Source organism: Symphodus melops (genome assembly GCF_947650265.1).
Source record: "Symphodus melops genome assembly, chromosome: 23".
Classification (NCBI taxonomy): Eukaryota; Metazoa; Chordata; class Actinopteri; order Labriformes; family Labridae; genus Symphodus; species Symphodus melops.
Window position 1 is genome coordinate 5,065,358 of NC_136713.1, and position 21,393 is coordinate 5,086,750.

At 37.8% G+C, this 21,393-nt stretch overlaps 2 protein-coding genes across 4 annotated transcripts in view; both read right to left on the reverse strand.

The window, feature by feature from the left end:
* The window catches only part of LOC306818332 (inactive dipeptidyl peptidase 10-like), a 36,155-nt gene extending 25,013 nt beyond the window's left edge, over positions 1 to 11,142 (reverse strand). For 2 of the 3 annotated variants that reach the window (XM_079335870.1, XM_079335869.1), the window contains exon 1: positions 10,860 to 11,142. In XM_079335870.1, the coding sequence (XP_079191996.1) occupies positions 10,860 to 10,919 (60 nt within the window). In that variant the 5' untranslated portion in view covers positions 10,920 to 11,142. Of the gene's footprint in view, positions 1 to 74; positions 226 to 10,859 lie in introns of those variants that run through there. The other variant, XM_079335871.1, reaches the window with a different exon arrangement.
* Positions 11,143 to 13,461: 2,319 nt separating this feature from the next.
* On the reverse strand, positions 13,462 to 20,633 carry LOC306818904 (sodium/hydrogen exchanger 2-like). The gene is made up of 13 exons (XM_079336636.1): positions 19,756 to 20,633; positions 19,351 to 19,676; positions 18,932 to 19,069; positions 17,802 to 18,052; positions 16,547 to 16,764; positions 16,265 to 16,464; positions 16,079 to 16,168; positions 15,921 to 15,991; positions 15,562 to 15,729; positions 15,086 to 15,191; positions 14,733 to 14,849; positions 14,555 to 14,648; positions 13,462 to 14,471 (listed from the first exon to the last, which is right to left on the reverse strand). The coding sequence occupies exons 1-13, from the start codon at positions 20,033 to 20,035 to the stop codon at positions 14,041 to 14,043; spliced, it is 2,490 nt and encodes an 829-aa protein (XP_079192762.1). The 5' UTR covers positions 20,036 to 20,633; the 3' UTR covers positions 13,462 to 14,040.
* Between the last annotated feature and the right edge of the window lie 760 nt (positions 20,634 to 21,393).

Consider the following 21,393-nt stretch of genomic DNA (forward strand, 5'->3'; position numbering starts at 1 on the left):
AGCAGCTTTCCATCTTTCTATTCAGCTAAAATAATAAAATAAAATAAAATTGACGTATTTTTTTGGGTAAATACCTCGTCCTGTTGCCCCTCTTTCGGCTTCTTCTTGGTAGGGTCTTTGGACGCGGTCATTTTCCCGGAGACACGGTGCTTTTCCTCCGCCTGAATCCAGCCGCTCTCACGGTACTAGAGTCCGAATCAGTGCGCGCGGCAATTTAGAAGGAAAGCTAGTAAGCTAACCAGAGTCAAACATGGCAACTTCCGGGTGTGACTTTCAACATAAAAGCTGCATCAACGCGTTTTCATCCGCTAACTTTAACGCTTCTAAATTTCATATTTTCTAAATAGTTACGATTTTATTGTATTTTTTTGCACGGTTATTTCAATTTCATCCCTCTTGTGACTAATAAATAGAGCCATAACGGTAAGAATAAAAACATGTATTAGAATTGAACAGATGATTCAAACGTACTGTTTGATTGAACAGAATATGACTTGAGCACCAATGTCAAACCTGCTTTGCTTAAGATGCTTAAGAGAATAGTAAAAACCATATTAATACTTCACTACATGGTCAAGAAAACCCAAATTTGTTGTTACGTACTCTTATTTCTTCATAAAGTAAAAGGATCCGGTGTGACGTAGCTGAACCAAAGTTGAATGCGTGCAGCGCTGTCCGTGGTGCTGAAACTGTCAGTGCGCACACTAAATTGTAAGTACTGTTATTTCAATACTGTGTGAATAATTAATACTGTACTATATTGATTGGTCTAAACAAACAGCACAAGCATAAAGAGCTATTAACATGATGGAAATCTTTCACAATAATAAACAGCTGAGAGGGAGGCTGACTCAGATCTGTTTACTTCGGTAACACTGCAATGTTTTGGCTTCATAAATATAGTAGCCTATATAATTAGAAGTACTCCTTGTGTAGAATTGAAACTGTTTTATTTATTTTATTACCATATCTATAACGTTACTAAATGTGTTATGAAGGAAATAACACAAGTAAAGTTCTTTTGTAAATAAACAAAATAACTTTCCACAATTGGCATTAAAAAAAAAGGATTAAGCGTTGTTTTCTTAACAATATAATCAATCAATGCACATATAGTTTGATAAAAATCTAGTTTGGTGTGAAATATTCAGCTAAGCTTCCTGGGCTGGCAAATTAAACAGTCTTATTATGTCTCCCCAGTTAATTAAAGCAATTTAAAACTTGAAATCAGTCATTAATTAGGCTAAAAACCGCGTCTGGAGTTTCATTAATCCTGACAAATGAAGCTTCACAGCACATGCCTTTATTAAATATTTAAAAAAAAAATAGACTATTTAATCATTCCATTAAGACGCAGAACTCTTAATTTCTAGTACTTTTAATGCTAATATGATAAAATAATCAAACACCTTTTCTCTAAAATGCCTTTATGATGACTGCAAGTATACTTTGCTGTATTTGTACAGCAGTGTAATCTCCCCTCAGGGACTTACAGTGTGCCTGTGTCTCACACTTTGTGGTATTTTTACCTCTGATGATGTCACCCTCCTACTCCTACAGTATCACTTCAGGGATTAAAAGAGCCCCTGTGTGATATCTGGTATTAGAGTACACCCCTCGGATATAAAATGATAGGGATTAAAGCTTGACGTGTCATCGGAGAATGAACGCGGCTGAGGCATCTGTGAGAAATACCTTCAGAGGGAAACGAAACAAGACAATCAGGCTGATTGGGAACCAGGCGGCCTTTTCTTGCTGCTGAGTGACTGAATGCAAACTGATAGGTGTCAAAGAGAAAGCCCTGAAGATACGAATAACCTCCTACTAACAAATACTGAGCTAATTATCACATACAGTATACAGTATATGTATTCATAAATGAAGATGGAGAGGACAGCAAACCAATCTGCATAATATTAGTATGAGGAGAAAATACAAAAGATGTGATAGTGACAGAAATGTGTCGAAAAGGGGATGTGATGAAAATGTATGGAAATTGGACTTCAGAGCACCTGGGAGATAAAAAATTGAGTTGTTTTTTAATGTTAACTTTCTATTTTAAGTGTTTTTACATAAACACTTGTGAAACATTTTAACCAACTTGTCCTCCCTTTGCTTATTGTATTTTGCTCTTTCATTATGAACACACGTGTGCACTTAAAACACCTGAGTTGTTACAGTAAAACCCAAACTGAGAGCCAGTGATAGTCTTAAAAGCATTTCTTATCTGCTCTTCAATCATTTGTTCAGAGGGCATCGCAAATATGGAATGCTGATCTGTGTTTAATTGGTGAGTTATCTAAAAGCCACAAGTGTCTTAAATCTTTATGTTTGGCTTCAATATTGAATAACGAGTAAAAGATACCCAGGCATGCTGTCAGACAAGCGAGTATGTGTGTGAGACTGATGGAGACTAAGGGAGCAGCATTAGTGCTTCAATGGAAATGTAAGGAAAGGCCTGAGGTCAGTGTTCAGTGAACGAATAAAGAAAAAGACAGCAGATGGAAAAAAGAGGGGAGCAGATAATGAGAAAATGAGTGGACTGATCTAAAGAGAGAGGATAAAGATGGCAGCAACAGTGGAAGAAAAAAAAGGACCAGAAAGCAAGAGATCCTCAAAGCGTGTGTTGGACTTTCTTCACTTCTCCATTAAATATTAAAGAGGTGGAATCAGAGAGCGTGTGGAAATGATCTCTCTCTCTGACCTCTGCTACCATTTGGGAAGTTCACTGATGTCTCTGAGGCTGAAACCTTCTCTACAGTCTGCAGACCACAAAGCTGGTGTAATGCTTGTGTTTGTAGATGCTTTACTGAAGTTAGCATTCAGAGACGTTTGTTAAACCTTACTTGCAAATAAGAGCCTTTATGCCTTTGTTTATAAGATGGGAAATGGCATGTTTAATTCCAATAGTTTTTATTGCATGGATAGCAACACACGTATCTGGCAATTATATTCAGTGTTTTTGTTTTGTGCTACTCTTGTTTTGTTTTGTTTTTTCCTCATAATGAAATATTAAAAAGTTTGGAGCCTACTGGCCTCCACCAAGAACTGAACCACCTGAGGTTTCTTTCCTCAATCTTGACTTAGATTTTACTCAGACTGAGAGCCCACCAAACCTTTACACCGTTGGGTTCAACACCAACATGTCAGTTAAAAAGCTTTTATTTTATCTTCATAAACGTATTTATCGTGTGCCATGTCCTGACGTGACATATTTCCGACTGAAATGGGATCGAACTAATCACAAGACAGAAGGGCGAGACATAATCTAAATAAATACCAAACCTTAAGAACATTAACAATAAACAATAAATCAGTCTGTAGGGACTTGGGTTGGGAACCGGAGGGTCGCCGGTTCAAGTCCCGGCACGGACCAAGTCCGGAAACTGGTCTGGTAACTGGAGAGGTGCCAGTCCATTTCCTGAGCACTGCCGAGGTGCCCCTGAGCAAGGCACCGAACCCCAAAACTGCTCTGGAGCGCTCGCTGTGGTCACCCCCCTCTCTCTGAGACCTCTCCATTAATGCATGTCACTAGAACCCTGTTTGTGCATGAGTGTGTATCTCGGCCTATGTGTGTGTTAGACAGAGTGTAAACCGAATTTCCCCTCGTGGGATTAATAAAGTGTAAATTATTATTATTATATTTCTGATTTAGATTCCAGCTAATTTCCAACACGTTCTCCATGTTAACCTTTAAACAACTAAACAGATTATGATTTTTTTTGTTTTGCTTTCGCATAACTTCCACCAGCACCAGACAACTCTGTGCAGACTTAACCAAGCGAATCATGAAGCAAAATTCTTTTAGAGGTTATGAGCTAAAAGCGTTTGATGTTCCTCCGCCTAACATTTCCCTCCTGGGTCTCACTCCTGACGTCTAATCAGGGACTCGAGTACAACCGGGACGACAGGTGAATGTAATTAACCTGCAGACGGAAGATGGAAGCCTGCAGGGCTCAAGTCTGGAACCACTGAGGTTTGTTGGGAAAGTGTTTTTTAGATAAGAAAGGTTCCTAAGAGGGTTAATGGCCCCTGAAGTCCTGATAAGAACAAGTTAATGATTCCAAATAAGAGCAAAAGATTGCTTTACTTTTTCTCTGAAATAAATATTCTTAATAAAAGAAGGAAGACACAGCTCTCCCTTTAAGTTCATTATTCTTGTTACTTGATAACTGTAACTGTTGGTTGAAGTATTTTTCTGCAGCTTCTACTTCAAAAATTGTGTCATGTCTAGTTTGGGCAACAATGCCAGCCAGATCTTCTTTATTTAGCTATTATAAGCTTTCTTTGCTCCCCTTTTGGCTTGATAACATCTTTTCAGCTGAAAACAAAATCCATTAAAGCCAACTTTTTCTTGATTTTCCACTGGTCAAAGTGTCAACCACCTTTGCATCCTTTCCTCAAATCTAACATAAGCACAGCCACCAGCCCATTCACAATTTTCTCCGACACAATTTGAGTCCCGGAAGATGCATTTCTGTTTCTCGGACCCTCGACTGAGGCTGCACACTCTCCTGGGACTTAATGATAAAAGAAGAAAAAAACACACAATACTCTTCTCTGTTTGTTCTCCAGCTTTAAAAATAACTTCATAATGTTGTTTCTGACATAACACTCTGCCTCTTCTGCAGGCCCACATGTCAAAACACTCACATAACACCTTTCAAAAAGCAAAGTGTCTAAAAATGACAGCATAGTGACACCTCACCTCTGGATACCTGAGCTCTGGGTCCATCATTATGATGTCTCTGCAATCAAAACTCCAAACTCTGAAGCAGGCAACTCAGGCAAAAGGGAGACACTTTCTCTTTGAAGTCAAAATTGTTCTCTCTCTCAGAAGTTGCAAGACCAAGAAAAGCATATATTCTGCAGTGAAAGGTTGTGGAAAAACAACAAAAATGAAGTAAAAGAAAGCCTTGTTTCTGGCTCATGCAACCTGTCCGTCTGCCTTTTCTCCTCAGAGTAAACCCACGTCTGGCACACATGCACTTTCTGTTCTGATTTTACTACGTGAGAAATGGTGTCAGCAAAATCAGTCAACCCAGTTTCACTTGGCATCATTAGTCTGATAATCTCATTCTGCTAGCGTGAGGGAATTCATCTGTTGGTGGCACAGCGGCCCTCTGAGATCAATACACTGGGTTTCTGTGTCAAAAGGACAATTAGAGGCAAGTCAGTTTAAAAGATGCAGCAAGACAAATAACAATACACTTCTGATTGCCTTTGTTTGCCAAGAAAAGCAAGATTTATGATATTGTTTCGGGTTTTTTTTATCATGTTTTAATAGGATTTAAATATATTTCCTTCTCTCTGTCTCGAGTGTTGGCTGCAAATCAAATCTCCTTACATGAACAAATAAAGGAACCTGAACCTGTAGCCTAATTTGACTACTTCAGTCTTGGCAAGAAAAGGTGAAAGGCTCATTGCAGAAATGTCAAACACTTCTTATGAAGCCACTTGGTTATATTAGCAGGATTAAGAATTTAAAAATGTCTTTCTTCATGTGGCCTTTCCAGTCTTTATAGTCCAGATCTCCTTTCTCCTTCCTCTCTCTCTCTATTAGCACCTGGAGAGATGCCATGGATCACAGAGTTCGTTACTGATTAAGAGAAAAGCTTTTATAAGTCAGAAGCAGCAGTCCTTCTTCGTTTGTCTCTCTTCTGATCTTTCTACTCCTTTTCATACTGGACCAACTGCATCTGCAGCAATTAAACCAACCCCAGCTCAACAAACCCAGAAACATTAACATTTAATTTAGTTTACTTGAAGATTTTAGTCCATGTAGTCATGTTGTAAACGTCCTTATTTTATTGTTTATTTTCGGATCTGGGGCAATGCTGGACGACAGCTAGAACTAAAAATGCAAGTCGAGACATCATTACTAAACAATATGAGCTTCATTTATTAGTAGGCTACACATTGGGAAGTGAAGGCATCCTATAATGGTTTATTTGTGGTGATAAAAGCCAAAGCATGTGGGGAAAAAATGTAGGTACCTACTGTTTTCAATGATGAAATCTAATGATAGCTATTAGTTGGATGCTATGCTGCTAAAGCTGCAAGAAAAAAAATACTTAAGAAGATTTCACTTCCTGGAGTTCAATTTATAATAGATAGTATGCTATCAAAAGTGTGTTTCATGTTTTGCCTTCAGCATTTTTATAGATAAGTATTCTTCCTCAATGGACATTTAATGAAAACTACTTTCTTTTCTATGGCTGGAAACAAAAAAAATACATTTTTCTTTTAGTGCAGCACTACAGGGAAAATGATTTATTGTTCAAAGCATACCAAGGGTGTTCACTTCGTTCGAGGTCTTCCTTTATATTAGGCAATTCTTTTAAATCCAGGACCAGTTTTCTTTTGGGAAACCAAAACAGCAGCCTTGACCTTCACAGCTTTTAACAAACCAGCCAGTGGTTTGGAACAGACACATCTATGTTTTTATCTTTTCACTTTATCTCAGCACACCTGCTGCAAATATACTTATAAAACACCCATACAGTATGCGACTGTGGCTGTATCCGTTTTCTCTGCGTAGAGCTGTTTAATCCCCCTGGTATTTTCCCCCCATTTTACATGATTCGTTTAAAGAAAAGATGTATTTGTAGCGTCAAATCTTTTTTGAAAGTGGTCTGCAAACCATAGCTCTCTTAATGAGCAGTTGCACTGATAGTCAGTTCAATAGAAGTTGAAAGTGGGAAGCAGCTAAGCTACAAAGCTGACTCTGTTTCTGACTTATTTAATTAAGCAACCTAAACCTAAATGTTAGAATTGGCCAGAAGTATTTGTGGATTGCATTAAAATGATCCAACTGTGAATCAATCTAATGAAAAAAAGGTTAGATTCACTGTAAAGTTTTGACACTTTATTGCAAGATTACTTGTTATGTGACCTTGTTCTTAATTCAACCAATTCTTCTCTGTCTGAAATTGGGTCAGTCCTGTAGCCTATTACTTTTCAACTGTGTCCATTTGTAATAATAAACTAGGAATACAGCTTTTATTGGGGGTTTTTATGTCTTGCAGGGTCAAATGGAACCACTGCACTTTTTTAACACATTATATTTTGACTATTCCAGTGGACAAATGCTAATAAAGGCAGCAGATGTATTCCCTGTCCTATGCTTGAGCTATAAGTTTCCTATTATTTCAAGTGTTAAAGTGAAGCAGCTCCAGCTGAATAAAGCCTCTGGGCTGCTGCCTTCTCAACATTGTACTTCATAGACTTCTGACCTCAGATGATGTCTCATGAGCTGCAGTGTGACTCAGAATAAAACACAAGTAAACACCAGACTGACCAACAACAAAGGGAAATGTTTCAAGCAATGGCTCTTAGTGCTTACATTTCATGACCAATATGCTGTCAGCCTATTTAATTAGGGCCAGGCAGTGTTAGAACCATTTATACATGTAAGTGCAGTAGATACATTTCATGCCAGTGTTCACAATGTTCAGGCCAGAGCAGCATGCTTAATTGTGTGCATTTTTAAAAAAAAATCCCTCTGATGTTTTTCGTTCTTTGTAGGCACTTGAACACATCCTCCATCTATTGAGTCAAATGATAATATTTCTGAATGCAAGAAGAGAGTCCTCTAACAGGAACAGAAGTTACAAAGAAACTTTGGGTGAGACTGCCATCTAGTGGCACAAAATGGACTTGCACACACTCAAACTGCTCAATGGTCTGATTTGCATAATAAATAAATTTTTTCTTTGTACCGCTTTTTTTTTTTTATAAGGTTATCTTAGAGCCGTGAAAGCAGCACTTGTTACGAATTATAAACACGTTATTGCTTTTAATGACTTAACTAACTTTTTAAATATCATATATTATTGCTATATTTTTTGTTTTAGGAAACATATTGAGTTGTTAAACCTAAAGTGTTGGTTTTTTACTTCTAGAAAATGATGCTTTGCTGCAAATTATAAAACCCAAATGTAAATAAAACTGCAAAAATTAGCTCAACAATCAAGTATCTACAGCGGAAATAATGCAATGTTGACATTAATGCAGTATACAGCACTCAAAAGTAACTATAGTAAGTATAGAAGTGAAACACTATTTTACTGCACGACTTGTAAAACTTGAAAATCATGTAATGTGATTTTCCTTCGGGAGTATTTTCATAGTGTAATTTTTCTACTTTAACTAAACATAATTTTAATACTCTTTCCAACGCTTCTGTGCGACACAGGAAATTGGCAGCAGAATTTTTCACCTCACAGACATTCTGGCTTTCACACAATAACAGTGTAGGCTGTACAAAGACAACCACCTCCACTTTATTTAGCTGTAATTTGACTTTTGTAACTAATTCTGAATTTGAATGTAGTAAAGTATGAAGCTATTCAACACTATTATGCTTATCATAGGCAGATGAGCTTCTTGGTTGCTGAAATTAAGTGATAAGGATAACAGCTTAAACAGGATTTATCATCTTCCATCCACAACTGACATGCTAATAAACCTCTTAATGCCATGTCCATCGCCACTGTAACAGATGGCTGGTGACGACACAGGCTAATGTTAACATTCAGCGATTTTTGACTGTGCTGTGGAGCTGCACAGGCTGTTTAACTCTGTTATGATGACAATCTGTTCAGTTTCACAGGTTTCATGGGCTGGAGCTCAGTCAAAGGAAGACTCAGAGTTTATTTAATCCCTTCTCAAAGGATGAAACAAGTCAACTAAGACCCAAGATCATGTTAGGCAATAAGATGTTTTGTTTTTGGACATTTGAGAACTATATGTATTCCCTTTCTTTGTGAGAGTAAGACAAGACGACTGACACCTCACAACGTGTGAGGAATCTTCTTGCGCTTTTGTCTACAACTCTTCGACATGAACACATTCCCACTTACTTGACCTGTACAAGTGGGATTTGACAGATATACAGTATATCTATGAATATATGATAAACATGTCCTCGAGTAATATGTTACCTAGCAACTACAAGTGCAATCCAAGCAGCACTTAATATGAGGAAACTGACATAAAGACATCGAAAAACAACCCTGATGGAAGGATGATAGCCTTGTACAGTTTTCAATGTATTGTTTTCCAATGAAAAAAAAAAAAAGTTCTACATTATTTTTGAAAAATATTTTCAGGCTTTTTATGCCTTCATGACAGAGATAGGACAATGGATAGATTTGGAAATCATGAAGAGAGAGAGAGAGAGAATGATGGGATTGATAAAGGGCAAAGGAGAGAGGTTGGACTTGAACCCTGGCTGCCCACTTGAGGACCATAGCCTCAGTACATGGGCGGCAAGAAGCAACCACCAGGCCACTGTCATCCCAGGAGATTAACTCAAATATTAAAGCAATCTTGTTATATACAGTAGGTACAAGTGTTTGTCTGGATTATCTATATATTCTGAAATAAGCTTTATTAAGCCCCTGTTATGAACGATATGCAAATTAAATGTCCCTTGATAATTCTGAATCTATTAATATTTGTCTTCTCTGGACTGGCAACGTCTATGTTTAGATCTCACGCCTACAGAACACCTTTGATTTGTGTCAGCAGAGATGATTGACAGGCTATAAAGCTGTGTGGCTGTTTAGCTTCTTTGCTTGGGTGTTTCAATTAAGGGTCACACAGCCACTCTGTTGGACTTCAGTCTGCAGCACTCATGGGAAGTGAATTGGCTCAGGTCATTCTTTTTCACCACAGCAGGTCCTGCGTGGGCAGAAAATCCAACACTGACTGTGTGGAATCTGTTGCATTTTTCAATCTTTTCTTCTTTAAAGTGTTTCTTTTATTTAAAAAGTAACATCTGTAGGATAGATCTATGCTTTAGCTAATAAAAACAAATGGGTCTGTATGCTCCCTGACAGTTAGTTTTATTGCATATATATTTCTGGATCATGAAATGTCTTAAATTCACTCCTACAAATTCTAACAAAAAAGAAGATCTGTGCCTTTACTTTAGCATGATCAGCTTTGTGGTGTAAATCCTCACATATACAGTTCATGTTTGAAACCAGCTTATTTATGGAGCAGGCGGCACATGATGGCTGATTACTGGTATGTGATTTGTGACACTCTTGAAACCACTCAGGCTGAAAACAAAAGCAACAAAGCCTCCCTGCTGGTTAAAAATAATGTTTGTTTTTCCCAAAACAATTACAGTATGGATGACAGGAAATGCTCAAGAAACATCACATATTGTGTCCTTGTTGCAGTAATTCATCCATAAAAAGTGTAATGGAGCTATTCTTTGCACATTTACCAAAAACTGCCAGATTATTCTCCCCCTGCTGCTATAGGATTGTGCAGGATTATACTCTGACTGTTCATCTCTGTCTGAAGGATCAGCTCGCATATAAGAAGCATTTTGCATAAACTGTGAGCAATAATACAGCTCTTTAGAGTTGGAGCTTCCATTCCTTCTTGATGCAGTCGATGTGTCTCTGTTGGTTGTTTCACTGCAGATATCAAAACACGATGAGGTCACAAAGTACAGGAAGACTCAAGCATAGTGTGTTTTTGGTCTTTTCTGGGTCTTAGATACAACTCACAAGAATATTTATAAGGTAGAGTAAAACAGGCTTCTAAGATTTAAAATCTTTTAAAGAGGTCTCCAAGAGGAGATATTTTCTGAGCTTGGAGCTTGTTTTTCCATCCTCATGTTTGTGTTCCTAAGTTTTAAGGACTAAAAAGCTTGTTTGTCACTTCTTGCTGAAGACCAAGCGCATGATTATAAATGGATGCATAGATTCATATATTGGTTAAAAAGAGAACATTTAAGAGCTGAGGAAGAGATTTAGAAGGAAAAAATACATAAAAATTGGAAAATTCAAAAATTACATTAAACAATGCTTTTTAGTATATAAAGATATCCCACCTACCTTTGAATCCTTGCCTGGCTGACAATCAATCTGATGGGAGACAGATGCTGTTTGGTTCATCTTTGCTTCTTTAATTAATCAAGTAAAACCCAGATAGATTCCCATACAGCTCTGTATTCAAAGTTTCCTCCAACAAGAGAAAAAAAAAGGCTGCTCAGAATCTCTCCCTTGTCGTTATTGAACCTTCACCAGTGACCATTCAAACACACTATCTGATTTCCCGTCAGTACATGCTCACAGCCTCCTCTCCTCTTACTCTCAGCAGCCGACTCACACGCAGCCAGCAGACACTTCATAAAGCAGGATGTTTGCCAGAGCCTCCCACATACCACCACGTTTTTCTTCATTAGAATGCAAATTTGGCTCCAGGCAGAAGACGTTTCAGGGGTTTGGTTGGATCTCTTACATCTTAGAGCTTTTTCCTTCAAAGTGTCTTACAGCAAAAGGGGATTGCTGTTTGTATGAAAGACATTTTGACAAGACTCACACTGATGAATGAGAGTGGAGCTCAAAGTTTGACTCTGAACAACCTGCTGCTTGTTCCATTGAAAAAAATAACACATAAAGGAGAAAATGAAAGCAACAGTATAAGAAGAAATCAAAAGAAGATATAAGGAGAAACTGTTTCTATGTTATTATTTTTAGAAAACAAATATTAGTAATACATTTCTTCATACAAGTAAAATCCAGAATGTGTCATGCATACTGAATTTATTTGAGAAAATGTAAATTCACTAAATATTTATATTGAAATGTTCTGAGTCTCCAAAAATAGCAACAACAAATAGATATCTTTTATGTAAGTTATTATATTCATTGTGGAGTTTCATTGAATGGCTCATCAATGTCTCATCAGCCCATTTTCTATTGGATCATTTCAAGGTCAAAGATCATTTTTAGCTCTTGCTCATAATGAAAGTAATTCATAGGAAGCGGAGAAAAACCTATACACAGACGTTTTATTGAAATATTTAAGGCTTTGTGGTTTGATAAACCTGCATATTTATCTTAATTTTTTACACCAGAGGTTCCACTAATTATGATATTTCAAATTTATCATAATTTTCTTTCCCCAAATACAAAAGTAATCAATTTCATACGGCTGTGATTCTAGATAGATAATGAAATGTTGCTAATCACAGTGGAACATATTTCATTAGAGCATCTGTGGAGGAGGTAAAGAAGCGTAATCAAGACAAACTCTTTCCCAAAGCAGAGCCGTGTCTTTAATGAGCCTTGCAGGACAATTGGGACGCTTTACAGTTAGTTAAGTAAATGAAAAATTGCTTGTTGGCTAATGTGCATTTAAATTCCACAGAAATGCTAAGACAATTATAAATGAGTTTTTTATTTTAATTTTATTTTAAGGAAAACAGTGTCTACAATCATGACAATGGGGGGTAATTAGCACTGTCCCTCCACCAACAGCTTCGGTTGATGATGCTGAATCTGAGCTTCTCTTTGTTGGAAAATGTATCCACAACAACAATAGTAAAAACCAGAAATAATTATACACATTTAATTTGTTGATTAACCTATTTTAGGTAAATATCATTCATCAAGCCAAATTTCTAAAAAAATCTTTATTCATAGCTTTTAAAAAGAAAACTGTGTGTCTGTGTGTTTTGATGACTTTGTGCGAACATTCATGGTTTAATAAAGTTTTAAAAGTAAATTAAAAAAAATAGTGTCAGGAGTTTGGTTGCTGCGTGTTATGCTACCCACAGAACAGTATCTAACTTTAATTAATTACATTTATTTATTTATTATTATTTAATTTATCCTTTATTTATTTAAAATGTGTTGTACCTTACATTTTGAAAACCTTTATTATCCATATTAAATGTTCAATGTGGAAAAAGGCAGCTAACTTTAGCCTATTGCTAGCTCGTAGCTGTGAACAAGTCTAGATAATACTTGTAGGACATACTGCACCTCACACAGGTAAAGTGGTTGACGTGAAACTAAAATGTAACTCTAGATAGTTAAAGGTATTTGAGTTTTATTTGCATTTTTGAGTAATGCTTGTCAATAATTGTTGCCCCAAGTATTGTGCTAGTTAGCCTGACATGCTAACAATGGAAGCTTAGGCTAAAGCCTTGACAGCCTAACATCTTTTCATTCCAGTTTTTATAGATGTATACTTGGATTTCTCTTTATAATACTATAGTTCAACGTCTTTATATTATAGAATAATATTTCTGCATATTTTACTATTACAAATTGTTTAATGTATTTATTTAGAGTTGTAATTAGTTGCAAAGTCTTTGTTCCTCATTAAATTCTATCCACTGCTTCATGCTGGTTTCTGTTGTTGAGTGGACTCTTGACAGGCAGCTCAAGCCTGCATTAGTCCCTTTGTATTATTGACTTGAACAGTACATGCAACTGTGCTATTTTTTACTCCTAGATCACCAGCGGGATCTTGCAGAGCCCATATTGACCAAGTGTACTGATGAGACGCCACCTATAAAGAGGTTTGCTCCATTATTTTTTATAAAATACACAAAGTGACCTTCATATGTCTGCGAAACCATACACATATTTTTTTTACTAAAAGTGAAAAATTGTTTTTGCAAATACACTTGTACCACTGACCCTTAAGTTTAGGCTGTTATACTGCTTTATCTTTACCACAGTGAAAAGGGCATTGTTAAAAGAAGGATTTCAGTGGGTGGAAATCAAACCTCATGTTTCATAGTTAAGAACAGTTCAAATATTAGAGAGAAGAGGTCAATAATACAGTTTAATGACACTTTGTTGTCTGTTTTTAACAAAGAAAAAAGTACTCTTGCTGTGGAAAAAGGTCACATATTTTTTTATGTTTCAACTCAACTCTGATCATGTCCATTGTTTGCAATTCAAAGTTTCCAGTAAGTTCATTTCACCATGGGTTTCCTGGTGGCCTGGTGATTGGTTAGCACGCCACTAAGGCTACAGCCCTTGGGGCAGGCAGCTGCACCAGGTTTGGGTCCAACTTGTGGCCCCTTTTCCGTGTACCTTTCCCTGCTCTCTCTCTCTCTGATTTCTGACTCCGTCCTCTGTCCTGTCTTGGTGATACAGTCTTAAAAAACCCACCCAAAAAATCTTAATTACACCTTGTTCAGTATCTTGTCCAATGAGGTTTTCTCTTCGTCACCCTTACTGACTTAATGAGCCAAAATCATTCCGTCTTAGTCCTTCAAAATCTGCTTGAGCGCTGAGGCCCTTGTGAAGAGTTTCTAAGTAAGGGGTTTCCTGCAACATTGTCTCTTTGATCCTGGTCATCAGGCACCCAAACATGTGGCGGTGGTAGAGGGGGTGGTTGCACTTGTTCCACTCTTTCTCCTGTACGATCAGAGTCTTCATCTCCATCTACCTGATCTGAACTTTGCCTCCTCAGTGCAGGAACTGGTGCTTTTCTACCTCGAAGACTAGCTCCTCCAAGACTTCTAGGCCCCCTGACATCCCGAAAATCTACATCAGGAAGTGAGGGAGATGGGTGGGCAGCACTTCCATCCTCTGTGATTGTGTTTAATTGCCTCATTGGGTTGAAAGAGCGAGATGAGGAGCGTGGCGACACACTGGAGGGCTGGAGACGGACTGAGAGATGGTCCACGTCACCACTGCCACCTGAAGGAACACAAATATGTGAGCATTTAGTTTCTTTGTGAGTAAAAAAGATCCAGAACTTCATAATCAGGCCATAAACGCACCCTGACTTCTTCTTCTAAGGATAAAGGCATTCTCCAGATCCCCTCCAGGTTGGAGTGAGTAGTACCTTTTATCTCTTGGGATTCTTTGGTCAGGCTAGTAGAGGAGGAAGAGTGACATTGATACAAGTGAAAAAAAGATAGTGATACAGTTTCAACATTTTAGCTACAAAAAACCCACCTGCTCATGGAAACTTTCAGCCCGAAGGCTACGTCGGATGCTTGCATGCCGGCGAATCAGAATCTCCCTTGTTTTGCTGTCGTCGGGCAGATTGTATTTGCTGGTGTAAGCCATCGTCTGGAAAACACGGATGGTTATTTACTATATTAATTTTATCTACAAGGTATTGTCCAAAATAGGTAAAATGTGGAAAACTAGCACACTATGGTCACACTTAAGGAGAAAAGAAAAGCACATATAATTTTAGCTAAAAAACTTTGGAGAAAGTTTTAAGATTTGTGAATATGAGGGGTGTTAATGGAGGCAGTGACATTACTTCTTAAGGAAAGTAAATATGCAGGTGTTGTATTTACCTTCTCTCTGATCTTGTACATGTTCTTTGACAGGATGTCGTGCATTTTCCTGATGTCAGTCGCCTTGAACTTCCTCTTGGGTCGGGATGCTTCCTTCCTCTCGTCACTGACAGGAGGTGAGAGCAGTGAACAGTGAATGACAGATAATACTTAAATGTAATGGATTATTATTGCTTTACTATCAGGATGTGATTAAGACTTTCATCTGATGGAAAAACATCGTCATCGGCTGGAGGAAATTAGATCAAGTTACATTAAGCTGATGGACTCATGCTGATACAGACTCAGAGACTTTAAGAAGTACATTGACTTCTATATCAATAATGAGCCATTATAATGCAATAAGGACTAAAAGTTCAGGGCTGACAGATTGTAAAGCATCAAAACTTTTACAAAAAAACTGATTTTACAGATGAGAACTCCTCTCTATAGTAAGATATAAAATCTTTTAAAACAACTCAAGCTGTAGTACTTACTAAAGAGAAACAATAGATGGCGCTGCACTGAGGTCGCCCATCGGTGTGTCCAATAACTCGATGGCGCTCTGCAGCTCCAGTTTCTTGTACAGGGCCACAATGCTGGACTCTGCTTTGTTTTCTCGGACCAGTATGCGCCGCAAAACACGATCGTTGAACTTCTTAAACCTGACCCAAAGACAACAGAATAAAAACTGCTGCTGTACAAATCCTTGTAGTGTGGATTTTTAGTCAATTTCTGCAGGAAAAGACCAACAAAATCTCAAACCAATAACTTTTATCTTTTTCAATAGGACTATTTTAGCAGTTGGCATTGTTTCCAATCAATCTAGTTTTGTGAATGAACACGTTACACCTACTTGTCTTTCCAGTAAAAGCGGCTCCATTGTCCACACAAATCCTCAATGCCACTCACAACGTGCTCCATCACCTGGTTAAAATACGAGCATGCAAACATGTTTGGAACAGTTCATGAATTAACCTGCTTCATATTTTATCTACCAAAAGTGATACTTGCCCTGGTGTGAACCTCCACGTTGATGGTGTTCAGGTCTTTGTTGGTTCTCCGGATGTTTAGATATTCGAGAATAGGACGGATACTGATACCCTTCGAACAACAGGAAAAAACAATATTTATAGGAGTTAGTTATGAAAGACTGCTGTATTTAAAGTGCGAGTATAAAGCAGACTGTGAAGGCCTCACCTGGATAAAAACAGTGAATATGATAACAGCAATAGAAGCTGAGACAAACAGGGTCCTTCTGTTGATGTCTTCTGGTAAAGTGAAGGCCAGAGCGAAGCAGATTGCCCCTCGCAGGCCTCCATAAGAGAGGCCAAACTGGTCCTTGCTGCTGAACTGGATGGTACGGAACGGGTTAATGATCTGGGTCAGCACCAAGATGCCTGCAAGACAAAGTTTTGGGAGTCAACTGGAATTTTAGAACTTTATAAGAGGGTTTTTTATAGGATAAATTCAGGTTCTCACCAAGTCCTCTCCAGATAAAGGCAAACAGCAGCGTGAACACTATGTAGGCCCAGTTCCAGTCGTGGTCAGTTGTTATGGTTACAACACCCAGGAAAAAGAAGATGAGGGTCTCAGATATAGTGGACAGCATCTTGATAACATGGCGGATGGTGGTACAGGATCTCTGAGATACATTCTCCTCCACATAGTTCTTCATGGTTATGGCACATGTTATAATGCTGCACAGAGAGAGGAATATTGAAAAAAATCATCAATAAAAAAAATGATTAATTTAAAGAAATATGACTTCTTATTTTATATAAACTATGTTGTAACACATTCACGCTCCCTATAAATGCTTCGAAAGGACTAAGATGTTTTTTATTATTTGCCTTATAACCACATTTAGAGAATTTTCATCAGGAATTTTTTGTAAACCCTGGATTTTTTTAGAAACGTGCAGGAATTCCTCGAGCAAATGTTGGTAAACTTCAGTAAATATGGATAGATGATATATTTACAAAGGCCATGGGTCACATTTTACACAGGAGTTTGTTCTTATGAAATATGAATCCTTTATTCTGCTCTCATTTTTCCCTCCTTGTTTCAGTGCACACACTCAACTGCATTTACAGTCACACAGGGAGTATTGAGTCAGCACTTGTTACCTTGCTACCTCCATGATCACATGCTTTATAAGATGCCACACATTTGCTTTGAAGTTTCGTCATACTCCAAGGGTGAGAAATGAGGTAGTAGAACAGGTTTTTTTAGTTGTACAAACATGTAAGGACTCTGAAGAGTAAAGAAGATTCATATCTCTAGTGTACAGTTACATTCACGTCATATGATACTGTATTGGTCAGGGTAAGGAAGCAGTTGTAGGTTGTGGTGTAAGATATACAGTTGTTGATTTAACTGCAAAAATATTCTTAAAATAAATGTAAAAATCCACCACTTCAGTAAAATTGTTTCTGCATAATTCAAAATATCTCAACTTGTTTTATCTTTTCTTTCCTGAATGAAGGATCATTTATCTTATATTTAAAACATCATTTCTTTAAGGTATTTAAAACTTAAATTGTTTAAAAATGTATTTAATTAAAGACCTTTACCTTTGCTACTTGGTTTATTTTTCTGAGAATATTTCTGTATTTTAGCTTAGATAGATACTGTAGATAGATAGGATCTTGCCTATGTGTTTATTTAATGAGACATCTGAAAGCTCTTTCGTCCTCTGCCTGTTGGATTCAGGTTATTTTTGGAGGAAACTTACGCCAAGACGCTGGAGATTGAAAAACACTCTGAAATCAGGTACGCCAGGTAGCTGTACATGAAGACGAAGAGGGGCTCGATCTGACGGACTTTGTGGGTGAAGCGTGTGGTGAACGCAGCCGTGAATCCAAACAGCAAGCCAAACAAGATGCCTCCCGCTGCCACCACGACGAACTTGGCTGCTCCCAGAACCACATTGAGGGATTCAACTTCAGGCAGGTTTGCCAGGAAGGAAAACATGTTGTAAAATAGCTGATGAGACACAAAGACAGAAGGTAAGATTTAGCTTGAGATTTTAAGAAGGGACCCAAGTCAGCTGCAGATCACACACAGCTGTCGTAAAGCAGGTTTAACGGCTCAAACACATTCAAGAATCTGCTCCAAACACACTTAAGATTCACTTTGGATCCTTTTAAAATCATCTTCTGACAGTGCTTGTGTTAGATGACGGCCAATATAGACACGCTTATTGAAGAAAAGACGATCAGGGGCAGGATGTGTGGAGTGAAACTAGTTTCTAGAGTGAAACCTGGCCAAAGTAGAGCTGGTTGACGTTCCCATTCAACAATGTGAAACTGGATGAACTAGACTGAGTGGAAGATTGCAGGGGCACATAGACCTAGTCTATTTATTCCCCCAAGTAGACGAAGCATCTGTCTTTGAAATGAGCTGTGCTGAAGTTTAACTTTAAGAAATGTGCATTTCAAAGAGCCCATTTCTGATGCACAAAAATATATATATCATCATTATTCATTGAAAACTTGAGACATGAAACATGTATGTAATGTTCAGTCTGACTAAGATTTACAGAGGAAATCATCATCTGCTTTGATACACAGTATGTCCATGAATACTTTTACTGTCCTTTAGAAAAAAGGACAGTAAAAGTAGAACTTGCCTTGAAAACATCACATTTTTAGGTTTTCTTACTTAAAGTTCAAACCTAACTGGGAGAGGAAATCCAGATTTTGCATGGATACATCTGCTCATAAATTAAACTTTCAGAAAAAAACAATTAACTCTGCATCTACAAACTATTATTTGGTGGCAGTGGTGTATCTGGATTGTGAACATAGCAGCCTCAAGGCTACCACAACACAGCTCACAGTTACCACATTCCCCTGTACCCACCACAGTGACAGCATCGTTGAAAAGCCCCTCTCCAAATATGACGATATAAATCTGCTCATTGACTCCGATGTCCTCAAACACATTCAGCGCAGCCACAGGGTCCACGGCTGAGATGATGGAGGCGAACAGCAAGTTCTCCTGCAGCAAACCGAGTGGGAAAAAAACAGAAGGTTGATTCCTGCTGTCTGCTCCGAGGATGAGCCATGATTACTACAATGAAAGTACATGATAATTGCTATGTTTTAAAATCTATTTTCAGAGCAATTTAAAGAGTTTCTAAGAAACTTGTAATTCAATATTTTACAGATGAAACATTCTGGATTCTTCACTGGGATTTTCAGAAACGTTGTGGGCATTTTCACTGGAGATTTCCTTAAACTAAAGCAAACCCTCCTGTACTTCTTGTAACTTTAACTGACCTGCAGGTTGATGTCTTGAACTCCAAACACCTCAAACTGGCAGATAACAAAAAGGGAAACCCCAATGCCGATGCTGTTCCACAGAGTTCCAACCACAGCGTACCACAACACTGTGCCAACGTTTTCGAAGAATGGCCTCGTTGGCATGAAGTAGCCGTTGTCCAGGACGATGGGTGGGAGCATGTAGAGGAAGAAGACGGTTGAACTTAGGACGGCGGGGGGCTCCTCTTTGACTGCGTGCATGATAGCACCCACTATGAGGCCGATGGTGATGAGGAGGCAGGACTCTGGGATCCAAATTGTAATTTTGTGGTAAATATGGAAACCTGGAGAAAGGTGAAAAAATTGGACTAATGGGATGACCTACAAACCTCAACAATTCTCAAAAGATTGATCCAAACATACCAATTTTGGCAAAACAAGCCAGCAGAATCCACAATGTGAACTCAAAGGGGACCTGGATCCGAGGATAGTCCATGGTAAAGACAGGAAGGTAACCGATTTCCTCTTCAGGGAAGGCTTGGGGTTCATTGTGTACAGGTTTGACAGCAGGGATGTTGGTCGCTGCTGCAGGTTTGGACTCCTGGAGCTCACATTTCCCTCCAGTGCAGCCGAGCAGGAGGACCAGCAGCATGCAAAAAGTTCCTCTCTCAGTCCAGAGTGCAAATGAAACAAAGGTCCTCATTTTGTTCCAACAGTTCCAAAGTATAGATCTTAAGTAAATCCAAGGTTAAAATATAAGTCTGAAGACATTAAAAACAATTCTATTTTGCAATCTCAGGGGGCTGTCGTCAATTAAAAAACTAGAATAAGGTGTCATATAGGTATCTAAAATAAAACTAAAAGTCTTATCCATTTTTGTAAGATAGTATTACAGAGACAAACTAATTCAAAACACTCCTAACCGGATCCTGCCGAAGGATCAACTTGTTTCTGGTTTCAACTCTTGTTTAACCTGCTTGTCACATCACCTGTTGACCCTGCCTACTGGGTGGAACCCTTCAACACTTTTTGACATGGACAAGAAACAAGCAACATGGAGCACTTGTTACTATGCTGTTGATCAAATCCAAGTCAAAATGAGATGAAATCGTATTAAAAAAGACCTCAATAAACATGGGTAAAAGGGCAATAACTAGAGTTTAAATTATTGTTGAAACCTGCAGTACCACATTGATTCCACTTGTGACAGTAGGGGGCAATTTCACTGTTAGCAGCTTTACAGAAATTACCAAGTTAAATGTACTTTAACCACCCCTGCTTTACTGTAAAAGTTTCTTCAAAACTAAAAAGAAACACAAAATATAAAATCTTAGGCACATACTCAAATAGGCACATATAGCGTGCATTTGGTAAAAACTTCAGGTGGAAACTCTTGTAGTATCACATTAATTCCTCCTGATGGCAGCAGAACACAATGTCATTTCTCCTGTGGGCTTTTTTTGCACGTTATAGTCACTATAACTTATCAGGAGGATTGCAATTCTTCAGTTTATTGAAACAATGGAGAATAATGTTTGATTTATTTCTTCTATAGTTCCTTTTTCCAGCTTTTTGTTGGGGAACTTTACTGTTTTGTTGCATAAAAGAGCTGTTTTAGAGAAAGAATTTACTTGAAATATTATTCACCTCAAAATTAGAAAACCATGACCTTCTAAAACACCTGGAAGTAGACTTTTTTCTTGTTCTTGACTCAGCCTTTTTGAATAACAAAAGTGTTGACATCTCACAGATTACAAATAATTCATATTGTCTCAACAACCACATTTTTTTTACAACTTTTTGAAAGACTGAAAAAACAAATTCAAGACAATTTTTCCCCCCACTTTATTTATAATCAATTTGACTATTACAAAAATCACAGTTTACATCGAAAGTTACAGACCGAGCTTGACTTAATAAACAAAAATAAAACATGAACAAATAGAACAATAAAACAAATATCTGAGGTCTAAGTTGGAAGCAATAACTTTAAATTTTGAGTTAGTTCAGCAGCTTGTTTAGTTCTAATCTTTATAATTGAAAATTCAAGACAATTTAATT